At 41.6% G+C, this 15,958-nt stretch overlaps 1 protein-coding gene and 1 non-coding gene across 4 annotated transcripts in view; one reads left to right on the plus strand and one right to left on the minus strand.

The window, feature by feature from the left end:
- Nucleotides 1–15,958, plus strand: part of LOC117025175 (ankyrin repeat and death domain-containing protein 1B-like) — a 76,442-nt gene that overhangs the window by 17,394 nt on the left and 43,090 nt on the right. For all 3 annotated transcript variants that reach the window (XR_004423560.1, XM_033110965.1, XM_033110966.1), the window contains exons 6-8: nucleotides 7,522–7,620; nucleotides 8,809–8,907; nucleotides 13,523–13,621. Coding sequence is in view for 2 of the 3 variants with exons in the window: in XM_033110965.1 (XP_032966856.1) it covers nucleotides 7,522–7,620; nucleotides 8,809–8,907; nucleotides 13,523–13,621 (297 nt within the window). In the remaining variant the exon portion in view is untranslated. The remainder of the gene's footprint in view (nucleotides 1–7,521; nucleotides 7,621–8,808; nucleotides 8,908–13,522; nucleotides 13,622–15,958) is intronic.
- LOC117025379 (small nucleolar RNA U13) lies at nucleotides 8,177–8,280 on the minus strand. The gene has a single exon (XR_004423592.1). It is a non-coding gene; the product is annotated as a small nucleolar RNA U13 (small nucleolar RNA).

A 15,958-nucleotide genomic window follows, 5' to 3' on the forward strand; every position in this document is an offset into this window, starting at 1 on the left:
GGCCTTTTTGGAATATATTTGACCCAAGGCTGTGCAGTAAAGAGCCATAGAATATAATGCAATTTTACCATATTTGTCTATACTTTTATTTTCATAAGGAGATTTATAATGACAGCTACCACTTACTGAGTATCCATTAATGTGCTAGGTACTCAGGAAAGCTACTTTATACATTACTTCAGTGAGAGGCTAGGACCTGGCACATATGGGGGCTTAATAAATCATTGCTGAATGGATGAATTATCCTGTTAATCCTCATAGTAATCTTACAAAGAAGGAAATGTTTTGCTCATTTTTAAAGCTCAGAAAGGCTAAGTATCTGATGCAAAGTCCCAAAACTAGCAAGTGACAGAGCCAGGATTTGAGTTCTGATCTGGCTGACTCCAGTCACTGCGGTGTATTATCTCCCTTCTCAGATGACAGTGGGCATCGCCCATGTGTGAGGACTATCTTTTCTCTGCACTGTCTCCTTCCAGGCTGGCTGGCTGGCTTTCTTTCTTTCTTTCTTTCTTTCTTTCTTTCTTTCTTTCTTTCTTTCTTTCTTTCTTTCTTTCTTTCTTTCTTTCTTTCTTTCTTTCTTTCTTTCTTTCTTTCTTTCTTTCTTTCTTTCATTTATTGGGGTGCGAATTGTTAGTAAAATTACATAGATTTCAGGTGTACAGTTCTGTACGAGGCTTTTTAAAAAATAGGGTGGCATTTTTATTTTGAATGGGACCACCTTTTCACTGTGCTTCTAGAACATTATTTTCCATAAAAGTCTCTCTAGAAGTTCATTTTACCTCTTTTAAAAAAAACTTTCATATTTTTTCCTTGCCTCAATCTTAAAAACAACAATAACAAAAAAATATGTCTTCAAATAAAGTCTATCAATTTCTATTACTTCCTCTGAGTGTGCCTAAGCAACTATATACATACGCATTTACAACTTGGAGGCAGAGAGACTTGGGCTGTGGTTTGGGCATATATTTCCTATGTGGCTTTAAGTAAGTTCTCCAACTGCTGAAAGCCTCAGTATCTCCATCTGTACAATGGGAATAATAAAACATATGTCATGGTAGCACCAAGGGACGATTGGGGGGTGGGTCTTGACCTCCATATAATTTTTTATCAGTAACACTTCCATTCTTTGATATAGACAGTTGATATTACATCAATTTTATATTAAAATGACTATGCAAATGAGCTTCATGGTAAGCCATTCCATCACCCCTTTCCAATCAGACACCACCCCTAAGCCATTCTTATGTAGCAGTATTGGAGCTGCTACTCTTGGGATACTTAAATGAGTTAATGATTATAAAGTAAAGAGCCTGGCACATGGGAAGTGCTTACTAAGTGGTAGTTATTATAACAGTTGTTATAGGATAAAATGTACTATCTGATTTCCTCAAAGTGATAATCATAGTCAAATAGCATCTTGTGTCAGGGTAAGGAAGTTGAGTCATTCCAGTTTGATTGATGCTAAGTAGGGATGCGGCCTCTGAATGAATTCCATTCAGTTCAACTCAGCACATATTTGTTGAGGGCCTGTTATACACAAGACACATGACTGTCTTCCCTTTCAGCGGGTTCTGGCTGCTTTCAGGGGAGACCGCAGTGTATGGGAAGATCGGGCAGGCTGAAGGGGCTGAAAAACCAAAGCAGGTTTTTGGGGACCCTTCCCCATTTCTGGAGCTTCTGCTGGCTAGCAGCCTTCTTGTCCGTCATCTCTTCAGCTGCTCTATGTTTGTCAGGTCCCCGCCTCTTCCTCCTCCTCTCACTTTCTGTTGAGGGAATAGGCTGAGAAGCCCTGGCAGCAGAGTGTGCAAAGCCACATGTCCCGCTGAAAGACCTTGAAATTAGGATGGGTTCAGAGACCTATGAGGAATGAGCAAATAATGAGTCTACAGGGTCGTCTAGGGAGAGAAGGATATCTGAGTACATTTCAGTCCTGTAAGAAACCCTGATTGATCAATTCAAAAGATAAAGAGTCTCCTCTTTTTCTCCCCCCCCCCTTTTTTATTCTTTTTTTTTTTTTCCCCTCTTTTTCTGAGATCTGTGAGTGGGTTCAAGGATGCTGGTCAAAGCCAGCAGTACCTGGGATCAGGAGCTCAGGGGCTATTAATTCATCACCGGGTCTATTAATTCCCATTACAGTGTAAGGGGAACTGTGCGGTGAAGACGTTTTCTGTTACTATTTGCTTAAGAGTATTGTGGAGCTCATGAAATACATTTGATAGAAAAGACCTTCACAACTGGCCTTCTTGCCTAATTTCTTATCAACAGAAAGTGATTGAGAGTCTGTTTACCTGCCCAGAGTTAGTAAAATCCTCACTTTAGCCAGGAGGGAATTCCAAAAGCTAACAAGGAAAGCCTTACTGGGAGGAGGTCTTTATTTATAAAATGGATTTAACGAGGCCCCGGAGAGCTTGGGTGGGGATGGGAGAGATGGAGGACACTGGAAAATATTTGAGGTTTCTCGCAACCCCATAGTTCTAGAAATCATGGGGCCTCTCCAGGGGAGAGAGATTAGAGCAGCCAGGTGAAGTTACACGTAAAGTCCTCTAGAGATTTTGAATCTACATATAAACTCCCACCTAGTAATCAAAAATAAATACTCAGACTAATGGGGGGGTGGGAGGGAACACAGAAATCAACGGCCTCAGAGGCCATCCACATATTTGTTGAATATTTACAAGAGTTTGGTGGTTCAGTGTCAGGTTGGTTTCAGCTGCAGATGTATGAGAACTTTTGTAGTGTAAAGGAATCTATACAGGAAGTCTCTAGAGATAAAAATGCACAGCTTTTTTTGGAGGGTTGGGAATAATAAGCACAAGTGGTTTGAGAGGACATGTTTTCTTATATGGACCTGAGGCCATTATGTAACAGCCTTGGATTTAATCAATCCCATTGGCTCCAGTGGGAAGAACTTACCCCACCCATACCAGTTCCATGCCTTCATATTTAATGCATGGCTCTTTCAGCACTGTTTACCTCATGGCAATGTTCTTTTTTCCTCTCAAATCTCTAGTGATTCAGGGACCTGCCAGTTTCCCCCTTTTGTTGGGGATCTGCTGTGAGTTCCTGATCCCAGGGTAAGGGGAAATGTCGTGCAGTGTAGACACCCACCCGAAGCACTGGGGGCCTTGTGCTGGGTTCCACCCTCTTCCCCTCAGAGGCTCTCCAGGGCCATCTCTGGGATCCCTGTGGGAAAGGATGGTCAGGTTGGACTTTGGGTGCCCATTTAATGGCTATGAAATTTTTGCTGAATTTCGTTACTTGTCAAATTTGAAAGATCTGGCAGTAAACTTAAAAATGAGAATTTCTAATGCACCATTGTAATCCCTCAGAATTATTCACATACAACAATTTAAATGCACTGAGTTAGAAGATACTAGGTTAAATACACATACATTGATAAAGGAAAGAAGGAACAGGAATGCTGGGCCCTCCTTACTTTTACTCATTAGGAAAGGGAATCAGGATCCTGAGCTTGGAAGGCACTGTGATTTGTCTGGGGCCCGAAGTATGGGACTCCTCTGACGCCAGGCAGCACCCTGCTGGCTGGAAAATCTCCCTGTCTCCTTGCCTTCCAAGTGAGTGGCAGTCCCATGAGACTGCACTAGATAGAGGCCATGGTAGGAAACTATATTTAAAGCAAACATATTTTTTGAAATTCCTGTTGTTATTTTGCCTAATAACATGTACTAGAGACTGGGGAAAAGATTTATATCTCATTTTATTGTCACTTCATCTTTCTTTATGCTACCTTTTGATATGTTTATAAGATATAGATTACTTTAAATGTCCCTATTTTGTGTAATTTGGCTTTCACTTTTTGTTGTTGTTGCCGATGATAAGATTTTTAAAGGGCATCGAAAGTTTAAAGTAACAACTGTTTTCTTGGAGACTGAAAGATGTTTCATTTGTGACAACCTCCCATTTCTCATAAGACTAAGCTTTCTTTGTGGGTGGATCCTCTGTCACTTTGTTTCGATGTCCAGAAACCCAAGGCTTTGTAGCAAGGGTAAAAGAAAAAGAATAAGGCCATTTTTAAAGTTGAACAGACCTCTGGCACTTCTAATAGTGTTTGTCTCCAAACTGCTAAATATGTATTCGTTAGAATTCTTTCTGTTTATGATTGTGAAAAATATCAGCTTAATCTAGATTAAGCAGTAAAGGTAATTTATTAACTCCTAAATTAATAATTTAATTTGAGGGTTTGAGGGTGTTTTGAGGTGTCTTGCAAACTTTAGTCATGTTTGAGGGTGTCTTGCAAACTTTAGTCATGGTTAACGTTCTGGCTCTGTGTCCCTGCAAACAAGAGGAAGATACAACATTAACTGTCACTAAGCAGCATTGCTTATGATAAAAATGACCCCTAATTGGCAAATTGCATCTAGACTCATAGGAACTACACAAAAACTACAAGTAGCAAGGAAAGGCATACTTTGGGCTTCTCTAAGTGCAGTGACTCTTGTAACTAACTATGTCCCTTGTAGGGACCTGGAAGCAGTGCCCAAGACGTTGTTACAAGAGATATTTGTTCTTGTGGAATACCAGCCTTCTAAGCCAGGGTGGCTCCCACACCTGCCCAAGTGGATCTTGTCACCTTGCAAATAGCTGTCACCTGGAGAGCCAAAGACAACAGTTTCTAAACAGCTGTGTGGACCATGGTAGGAAGAGGAACAGCTGACACTGACAAGCGGTGGTTCATTCTGACATCGTTTGAGTAGATTGGTGCCAAGTGTGGCCTGTGATACTTTTGTCAGTCTGAAATGTTTAGTTGAACCTAAACATTTGAAGTCATTCTCGTACTTCTGTGAGATCGGGCAGCTGCTTTAGTGAATCCCTGATAGTGAAAGGTGACAGAAACTCAACTCAAACTACTTTAAGGGGAAAAAAAAAGAATGTATTGATTCACTCAATTAAGAGCTCTAGACATGAGTAATTTTAGGTATGTGTGAATTAAGGAGCTCAAAGGATGTCATCAGAGCTCTTTGTCTCTTTTTGTATTTTTCAGCTCTGCTTTCCACTGTGCTGGCTTCATTCTTAGGTGGATCTCCTTACCAGTGGCAAAGAGGGCTACTGACAGCTGAGCTGATAATTCTAGAGTAAAAATAGAATACACCAAAAAGATCTCGCAGGATTCTCCATCCCTGAACCAAACACTGTGACGAAGGGGCAGGTGGTGGAAGAGGCAGGAGCCTATAATTAACAGCTCCACAAAAATAGGGCACAGGGGCTGTTCTCCAACGGAAAAGATGGTGGCCAGGACACAGGTCATCAGTGCTTTTTTCTCCTGGTCCAGTGCATTAGCAACTTTTAAGGGACTTCTTCCACCATTTATTGTCACCTGCCTTCCCAACCACAAACACGCTCATGCTGAATTATGTACCCCCACCAGCTCTCAGTCACTGCATTTCATTATAAGTACCTGCTTATATGTCCATCTTCCCTGTTGGACTCTGAGCTTCGTGAGCACAGGGCAGTATATTTTTCATCTTGGCCGTTCTGCTTAGCACAGTCTCTGGCCTATACATTGGTGCTTAATATTTGCTGAATAAATGAGTGAATGACTAATAAGGATATGTGACTAAATGTTTTCCCCCTTTTTGTGATTTGTTTACATAGACCTTTATCTGTTGTAATCATCTGCAGATATTTGTATTCAGCCAGACACAATAATTTCTGGCTTGTCATTTCCAAAGAACTGTTCAAGGCTCAAGACAGATTTTGCTCTTCCATTAGGTGTCTAACTTGCAAGCAGCAGCCCCAAGCAATCTGTTTCTTCCCTTTGCCCTTCCTTAGTAATTTAAGGAGGATGATGACTAGTCAGGCCTTCACATGTTGAAGGGTAGGCCACGGGATGTAGGCTTCATCGGCAACATACCTGGCTCAAGAATGAAGAATTAGGTGAACTTTTTTGGTGCCACTTTGTTTCTCCAGCCTCTATGCGAGCATGAATACTGAGCCCTGTAGGGCTGATCCCTGTAGACACTTGGTTTGGTTTTGTTGCCGTTTATTATTTCAGCATTTTTCTTTCCCTTTTCTTCTAGTTATTGGGAATCATGAGCTGTTATCTCAAGTTAACAGTGACCATGATCTTTTGATTACCCTGCCTTAGCAGGAAAGCAGATGACACATCTGACTCAGGAGCCTTTTTGTAAAGAGGCTTGTATCTTGTTCACATTTCAAACATCTTGTGAAGCTTTTAGTTAATAACATGCCCAAACAATTTGTGTTTTCTTGAGTTGAAGAAAATACTTCTGCCTTCATTTTGCCACCCCAGCTTCCTTTTCCTCCTTTCAAATATCTCGAGTTAAAAATTTAAATTTCTATGAGTCTTTCACTTTTCTTGATGACATTTTGGCTATTGCAAATGCAATCTCCATTTGCAATGTGAAAAATGGGAGAAATTACCATAATTAGAAAATTCTACATTTGAACTTTTGTTCTCAACAGATCACGCTTACACATCCCTCGTAAGCTATGTTCTCTGGGTAATGCCTAATTTCTCCATTCCATTCCATATAGATCGTTCTTAAGAGTTTCCCTGTCGATTCTTATGAATATTGGAGATAAACCTATGAGCAAACAAGCAAGTCCTGAAAAGGAGCAGTGGATAAACGTCATGCTTAAATGAGCCGCATAAATATTGAGCCCTGGAAAATTTCTGCTTCACACATTTTTATCAGTGTGGGGACAGAACCAGGAGTGCAGTTTCCAGGCTCTCGGCCTCACGTGGAAAGGTGCTGGCTCAGGTAGTAAATGGCCATCAACTGTGATTGGATGGCTATCAGCTGTGGCTAGTTGGCTGTCAGCTGTAACCAGTGAGCCATTGGCCTAATATAACTGATGTGGCTATGCGAGCAGCAAATGGGGGCTAGTAAGTGTGGAGTGTGGCAGAGTGTGGATAGCAGATTCTGTGGCTCCTGCTCCCTGTGTCTCCAACCAAGCCGCCAGTGAGACTGTAGTGGTATGACTCCCCTATCTATGGCTCCATGGGTGTTCCCTTTTGGCCTCACCATGTCCTGTGTCCTGATGTGGGGAGCGGGAGCTGAGGCCCTGTGTGACACCCTGCATGACAATCAGTAAGGCAAGGCTTAGTGTGTGATGTGCAGATGCCTGACACAGGTCTGGAACATAATAACTTCCCAGGAAATACTTGAGTAAAAGAACTATTCAATAAACACAGAAAGTTGGTAAAATTGCTACATTTGAAAGGGAATCTGGTTGTCTGGCTGTGAGGTGGCATCTACCCAGGCACGGGGGAGGACCATTTCTGAACAGTGCTTCTCTGCCCCCATAAAAATGATTCTGTGCCGATATGGAGTTCTCACAGTTTGGGGCAACAACTCAGAACTGGATCTGGTTTGGAGTGAGATTGTTACCACCCTCCCCCAAGAAGGGCCCAGAATGCTATGACCAGAAGTACCGTCTGGGCTTCCTCGTCCACCTCAAAATGCTGCCTGCATTGTCAGCTGTCTTGCTTGTTCAGTAAGTATGTAATAAAAGCTGGCGGTTTATGATTGATTTCAGAAAGGAAGAAAACCATTTCTTTTGGCAGCTGAGAGGGGCCACGTTGAAATGATAGAAAGACTTATCTTCCTTAATCTGCATACTTCAGAAAAGGACAAGGTGAGTTGGACTTTTATTTCTTTGAAGAACAACAGAAAGGGAAGTGACAGTTGGTATTTTTGTGATGGCATTTTGGTCAGCAGTATAGTTGTTCAGTTGTTAGTACAGTCAGAGAGAATCATGGAATATCCACATAAATCCATTTTTGCAGTGGATCGTCCAGAATGCCAGTTTTTGCTCCATAAATAGTTGGAAGTCAATAGGACTACATGGATTTTCTCCCCACTGTCAACACCAGTCTTCTCGTTTCTTCTCCTGAGGTCTGTTGGAGACTCAGCCCCACCTTACTGGGGCAGGGAGACCCCGGGTAGACATCCATGTGTCTATACACCTCTTTGGTTATTTTCTTAGGAGAAAATCCTAGGTATAGAATTGTGAATCAGAGAGTTCTGCACATTTTTAAATCTTTTGGTACACATTGCTAAAAGTACCTCCCAGAAATCTTTCATCAGTTTACCTTCACAAAGGTTATATGGAATTACTTTCATTGTCCCACTTCTTTTTTTTTATTTTTTTTTATTATTTTTTATTTATTTATTTATTTATTTTTTCTTCACGTCAGACGGGTAATGTGCCGTTGTCGTAACAAGGTTTGTGGGAGGCACATCTCACACAAAAGTGTGAACACCCAATCATCACACTTATGAACTACAAAAGGATCCACTTCTTTTTTTTTTAAACATTTATTTATTTGTAGTTTTCCAGGACCCATCAGCTTCAAGTTAAGTAGTTGTTTCAATCTAGTTGTGGAGGGCGCAGCTTACAGTGGCCCATGTGGGGATCGAACTGGCAACCTTGTTGTTAAGAGTACCGCGCTCTAACCAACTGAGCTAACTGGCTGCCCCGTCCCACTTTTTTTAAAATAATTTTTTTATTTTTCAATTTCAGTCGGTGTACAATAATATATTAGTTTCAGGTGTAATGTCCATTTTTTGCTAACAAATTAGCAGCAAAGGTTGAACAAAGAGTGTGGAGGGTTTTTCCTGCTGGTTCAAACAGCTATGTGGTTTCATTTAAAACTTAAAAAAAGAACGATAAATTTCGGTTAAAACTGTGGATAATGTGGCTTCCACTTTGGACAGCAGCTTTAACCAAGTGAAACCTCCCAGAAGCCCCATTGCAGCCTGACCAGTGGAGGGGCGTGTTCCTCAGTGCAGGGGACCTGCTGCAACTGTGTCTGTGTTACAGGAGGGGAACACTGCTTTGCACCTCGCAGCCCAACATGGTCACACCTCTGCGGTACGGGTGCTGCTAAGCCAGTGGCCAGAAATAAATGAGACCAATGAGGTACGTGGAGGTGCTCATTACAGGTGGGCACGGTGGGAGGAATGGCTTTCACGAAAGGAATCGGAGGAAAACAAAGATGTGAGCGCCACAGGGTGTAGAATGTGATGCTAAACGAGTCCTACTTTTTTCTTAAAAGTAACCCACAGCAATTCATTTGTTAATCCATTTATTTATTCACCCATTCATCCAAAAATATTTAATATGTGCCCAGCGCTAAGTAGAGTATGTATTCTTATTCTAGAAGCCTACAGGGCAAAGGGGGCATGCCAAAAATATAAATGCATACTAGATGTATGTACAGTATGCTGTGGGGACATGGAGGATAATCCGTTTCAGAAATTCATCTTCACAGAGGAGCTGATATATTATCTAGGTCTTGGCATTTAAATGGACATGGGTAGGAGGAGGTTTGAGGGGGCCGCAAGCACAGAGTATTTCAGACAGAGGGAAAAACCCACACGAAGGAACCAAGGCATGAAAGAACATGCTGTCCTGGGAATGACACCTTCAGGGTGGCAGAAATTGAGAGCAGGTAGGCCAGGAAAGGTGTGTGCTGCGTGGGCCAAGGTGGGGAGATGCTGAAGGACTGTGCCTACCAAAAGAGGGTTTGGCTTTGACCTGTTGGCAGCAGGGACCTTGAAGGGTTTTAAGCAGCAAAGAAGGATGGGATCCATCTTGGGTGTAGGCAGGTAAATGTCACAGTGGTTTAAAGGGGGGATTGGTGCCTGGAGAGGTTGGAGGTGGGGAGTCCCAGTCAGCTGACTGTGGAAATGACAGAAGCAAGAGCTATGGAAAGTCTCTCGCTGAGATACTCACAGGCAGCAAACAGGGTGAGGTGAAAGGAGGAGGAGGCCACAGCACTTGTGACCAGGGAGGGATTAAGGAGACGGAAGACTTTCTGACCCCCAGCTCTGTAGCTTGGACTACTGGGCTGGTGGTGTGCCCATCCCTGAGCTGTGGAGCACAGGAGAGGAGCAGGTGACAAGAAGGGTTTGTATGGGTTCACTTTGAGGCACCTCGGGCAGGAGAGGGCGGCATATTCAGGTGGAGAGTGGTAGAGAGAGAGAAACTGGGTCTGGACTTCATTAGAGAGGCTGTGGCTGTGGAGGCGGGTTTTTGAGTCATCTGGTCTGAGTAGTCACTTTTTAACCTCTGGGTCAATGAGTTTTGGGCTGGTTCTTTGGAAACTCATGAGTCGAGCCCTCTTGGACTTCATAGTTCAATGTTCTGATATATTCTAAACTTGGCACTTCTCCTGAGAGATGCTATAAGAAGTAATATACAGTAGTCATTTCAGACACCACTGATAGTAAGGCACATCATTATTTCATGTAATACTAAGAGAAAATAATTCTGCCAATTAAGCTATGACAAAAAAGCTTTCTTGCTACTTGGAATATTTTATAATTATTGAAAGAGTTTTTTAGACTTCTACCTTAGATTTCTTCTCATACATATGTAAAAGAACAAATAAGCGAGATAAATTGGTTAAGTATTCCTATACTTCACAAATAGAGTGTGATTCCTCAAAATCACTTTCTTAATCAGTGTCTTGAGGTCCTTGCTTTTCCAAACCAAATATTGTACTCTGTGCCTTCAAAGGTGCTTGTGATGTAGCATTTCTTCAAAGGGTGCCCACTATCATTTCTAAGATTGTCTTCTAATTCAGCAACATCTATTCTGCTTTAATGCACACCGTCAGCAATGAGTGGCAGCTCTACCATGTCTGCTGCCTGTTTGGCTGAGATGGTGAGATGTACCTGATCTCAGATATGTTAACAGGCAGGGCTAGCCTGGTGGCTCAGGTGGTTGGAGCTCCGTGCTCCTAACTCCGAAGGCTGCTAGTTGGATGCCCACATGGGCCAGTGGGCTCTCAACCACAAGGTTGCCGGTTCAATTCCCCGACTCCCATAAGGGGTGGGGGGGCTGCGCCCCCTGCAACTAACAATGGCAACCGGCCCTGGAACTGAGCTGTGTCCTCCACAACTAAGATTGAAAGGACAACAACTTGACCTGGAAAAAGTCCCAGAAGTACTCACTGTTCCCCAATAAAGTCCTGTTCCCCTTCCCCAATTAAAAAAAAACAATATATGACTTAGAAGTGGTGGAATATGGTCATAAAAATAGCAACTGTGGTCAATATGATGAAAACTGAAGGCTATGCAAGTGAGCATGTGTGATGCCTGGGACAAATCTGTATTTCCTTTGCACCAGGGAAGCCCGTCGGCCTGGTCTCATGCATCCCTGGACCGGGGCACACAGAGATTAAAAGCAGAGCTCTGACTGCTCAGGGCTGATCCTGGCTTCATCCCTCTTCTAGCTCAATGATCTCAGGCACGTTACTTAGCCGCTCTCAGCCTCAATTTCCTCAGCGTAAAATAGCCTCCTAAGACCCCACTGAGGTTTAAATGGAAAGACCATGTCACACATTAAGTACAGGGACTAGTGCCTGGCAAGTGGTAAGTGTGCAGCAAGTGGTATCTGGGTGCAATAAGTGCGGTCGTGGTTATCAGTGGTATATGTTGTTATCACCCTCGTTTTTTTCTCTTCTAGTTCCTGGGAGAATGAAACCCAAGCTTTCAGTTGAGGCTTATGGACAAAAATAGAGCCATTTATTTTTATGTGTGTGTTCATTCTTTTTTGACCATCTGGCATGATGATCAAATTTAATTGGTTTAACTTACTTAAAGAAGATCACAGGAATTTGGTCTTCTTGAATGAAAGTTAGGAATGATGTGTTAGAAAACCGAAAAAGAATGTGAATCACTTAGGGTAAATTGTAGGCATGACTGGCCTTCACAAATCAATGTAGAGATGGAGTCCTGTAGTCACAGGACTTAATTTAAAGCTTAGTCGTGCTTGCCCTGTTCTGTTTTAATACTTTACCACTGGAATGTGTGCACTTGGCTTCCATCCACCTTTTAGCTATTTTCGAGTCAGGGCATATTGGGGAGAACTTACACTGTCCAACAGATTGTAATTACAGAGTATGATAGGTTTCATTTGCACGAAGTGTCTGGTGATATTAACCTTTGGATAAGGCCCTAATGTTCATATAGCCTTGGGCTGCCTCTGTTTCCTGCTGGGAGCTGTTGCCAGAGTAGCTGGAGTGACCCATGTGAATATGCTCGGGAGCAGTTGTTTCCAAACATTCTTGGTAGTAAAACTCATCAGTAGAGAAAGTTTGAGCATGCACCTATCACATATACAGGATTGTCTTGTACACATCTGATGTGTTTTCCTGTCACTTTTCTGTGTGTGTGTGTGTGTGTGTGTGTGTGTGTATTTTAGTGGCTGCCCCAAACTCACTTAGTTTATTATTTATTTAGTTAGTTTATTTCAGTTTTTCTTTGTTATATGCTATCACAAACCTCTTTGTATATGAACCTTAGTTTGAATTCCTCACTATTTCCTTTGGGTATATTTTTAGAGGTGGGATTTTTAGGTCAAAGATATGAATGTTTATTAGGCTCTTGATCTGTTAAAGATGTGAATTCTTTCCTTCACATTTTTTGCAAGTATTTTTCCACCGGGGTTTGCCTTTTGGCATCTCTTTTCTTGGAAAAAATGAGAAGGTAGATTATGAGGAGAAATTCCTTTGCAATATATGGCTGTCTGAGGCACTCAGGTAAAACAGTTTGGGATACAGTTTCTCCATCTCATTGGGATGGGAACACTGGTTCCATGCTCTTGTGTCCCTGTGAACATGATTGTTCATATCTAAATTGCTACAAGTAAAACTTTCTGAATGTATTCTAATGCTGTTGTTAATAATGTCTTAACATTCAGTGGGGGAAATGTTAGGGAGTGGGGAAGAAATTCTGCATTTCTTCCCAATTATTTTTAGGAAAGAATCTGTGTGAGGAAGGGAAAATACCCTAGTAACAATTGTGTGAGACCAAGTCCTTATTTTCTCACTATGTTTGGCCTAAACTAAACTCACTTTGTCCTACTTGTGTTTATTATGAGTTTCCAGGAAACTTAATTGCTGAGATCATGTATTATTTTTTTCAAAGGCATATAACGTTTTAAATCAGTTTTAAAGATTAAAACTGTACTTGGTACAAATGTGCTTCTATTTTTGTGTGTTTCTCTACGCTATATAATTCCTTATTCCTGCGATTATCTTTTTTAACAGGCTGTCACCTTCTTGTGGGCAGGGTCTGTATCCTGTTTGTGTTTCTAATCCAAGTGCCTAGTAGTGTGTGACAGTAGGTGTCTAAGAAATGGTTGCTAGATAAATTAATAAAGATGAAGAGTATGAATGGTGGAGGGAAAGTCTGCAAAGAGGCAGCATAATAGAGTAGTTAAGAGTGCAGGTTTTGGAGCCAAACAGCTGGACTTGTACCCTAGCTTTGCCACTTTTCAGCTGAGGCTTAGTTTTTTCACATGTAAAACGGGGATAAAATTAACCCTGGTCTAAAAGGATTGTTGTACAATTTAACTGTGCCAAAGCATATGGTCTTGGCAATGTAAGTTGGTACATAGATATTCATAAATGCTATCCATTATCAAGGGCAATGCACAAAAGATACAGAGAAAGCACAGTGTTTCTCAAGTAATTTCATTCCATGCCAAGATGCAATTAATTTTAGCTTTGTTTTCCTTGTGTTAGAATGGAGGAACACCATTCTTCCTGGCTGTGGCAGGAGGTCATGAAGAATGCAGCCAAGTGCTACTGGCAGCAGGAAGTGATATCAACATTCCAAATAAAGTATGTGCTCCATGCGGTGTTCATGCAGTGGGCGGGGGACTCAGAATGCTCTTTGGGTAATCTGGTCTGCGTTGATCCACTGTCCGGGTTTTTCTAGAAATAATGTTTATATTTTGCTTTGTTTTGGCGAAGAATTAGTGACTTACCTCCAATAGTCCCCAGTTAATGTCTCCTCAAAAGTAATACCATTCTTCCTATTTATCTGGGGAAGGAATAATTGCAAATGGTGCAAACTCAGCAGGTACTTATTACTTCTCAAATACAGAGACACTCTTGTTCTGCTTTGTTTTCACCCTAGCAACTAGTTCATGCCTGGCTTGTACATAGTAGATACTGAACATAAAATTAGTGTGAAAGCCCAGTGGTCAGTCTGGAACCCAGAGGAGACAGGATGGTGCCTTTAGGTATAGAATACTTTGGTGCTAAGATCCTTCGACACCTATCTTCGTTTTTAGATGAGGAAGCTTGAATTTAGAAAAGTTAAGGAACTAATCCAGGATCATACAACTAGTCAATGGCTGTGCAAGGATTCAGGCTCAGTGCCTGAGCTTCTAACTGCTGCAATGGCCTTGTCTTTAGATAACCATCTTTCTTTTTCTGTTTTTCTAATTTTAAATTATAATGAAAATAAAAATATTTGAATAGTACCCAAGGGTCTATGATGAAAAGTGTCTTACTCCAATTTGACATTTCAATTTCACCTCCCCAGAACTAACTTATTAATCATTGATTTAATCTTGCAGGAATTGTCCGTGCATTCACTTGGCAAATGTGATTAAACACATACACATGTACATACCCACACTGTATGTATATATATATGTACTTATATACATATATATATTTATGTGTATATGTATGTGTATATATATATCTTATTTTTGTTTTTTAATTGCCAGTATATCTTGGAGATCTCTCCATATCAGCACAATGTATAAACAATTCCTCTTCAGAAGGTATAAATTTAGACAGTAGAATCAAGACTGAAGTCCCAAACTGGTAATGTCTTATACCCTTGTAATCTGCTGGCAGGAGTGTACATTTGTTTAACTTTTTTTGAAAAGCAATTTGTCACTTTTCCTTCACCCATGTTTGAGAAATTACGTTGAGGGAATAGTCTAAAGTGGGTGGGGGGATAGCAAATGCATTTAGATAGATGTTAATGTTACCTCCAATAACCAAGGATTAGATACAACCTAAAAGTGCAATGAATGGTAGTGGAAGGTTAAATCAAGGTTTGGTACACCTATTTCTTGAAAAACTATGTAGCCATTAAAAAAATTCATGATAAGTGCTAAACATATTACAATACAGAAAAATGTTCATGATAGAACACTAATTGATAAAACAATATGTGTTTGTACATATATTTTCACCATGTAAAATTTATATATACGTGGTCAGTATTGTGAGAGAGTGTTGAAAATGAAGACAGTGTGAGGTGATTCCCACTGATGTGGCAAGGTTATTTATTCAGTGAATGAATACACAGTTAAGAATGGGGCCCAGGAAATACTCAGACTGTGCAGAGCTGTGCTGTTTCCCGATGCGGCACAGGTGCCTCCCTGCCCCCAGTCCACAGCCACTTTCAGTCCTTGGCAAAGGCCTCCCTGGTTAAGCAAGATCCTCTTCGGCTCACTCCTTTGGGCTCACTCCATGGTTCTGTGCCCTCCCTCCCTTCTGTATTTAATTATTTGGCCCTCAGAGGAGTTTTGCTTTGTAATGTCTTTCACATGCTCCCGGTCTCCCTATCCAGCTAAGACTGCAGGCTCCACGTTGTCCATATCTTTATGGCCTTTGTCTCATCTAGGCAGCCTGGAAATTGTCCTGGGTCGATTTTTCAGCTTTTACATTATCTGGAGTTATTTCCCTGAGTTTATGAGCACACTTCCTGGATCTACAGCCTCAGCTCTCACTGGCGGTCCACACTTGTCTCCATCCAACTCAGGGAGGACCCTGGGGAAACCAGCAGCATGAAGCAAGAAGCTGGCAGCATAGATGCACATTGTCGCTGAGAAATGATGGACTCATTTCGCATTCACATCTGTAGCTGATTACTGTATCTGGTCTCGAAAGTGCGTCACCTACTGACATTGATTAGTCTCGGTCCCCAGGAGATTACTTTTGTGTCCCTACTCCCAACCCAGAGGGCTGGTAAAGAATTGAGTCATTTCTGAGGATGTCATTTGAGTAGATTATGGATTTAGCTGTTGGTGGAGACTTCCTCCATTAGTGCTGGACGGAGAGGCTGTCCAGACTTTGGGCAGTAGGCTCTCTTCAGGGCTGTACTAACTGCCCTGGGTCCAGTGAAGACTTTTATAGACCCTAAGAATTCAT

The sequence above is a fragment of the Rhinolophus ferrumequinum genome, chromosome 7 (genome assembly GCF_004115265.2).
Source record: "Rhinolophus ferrumequinum isolate MPI-CBG mRhiFer1 chromosome 7, mRhiFer1_v1.p, whole genome shotgun sequence".
Classification (NCBI taxonomy): Eukaryota; Metazoa; Chordata; class Mammalia; order Chiroptera; family Rhinolophidae; genus Rhinolophus; species Rhinolophus ferrumequinum.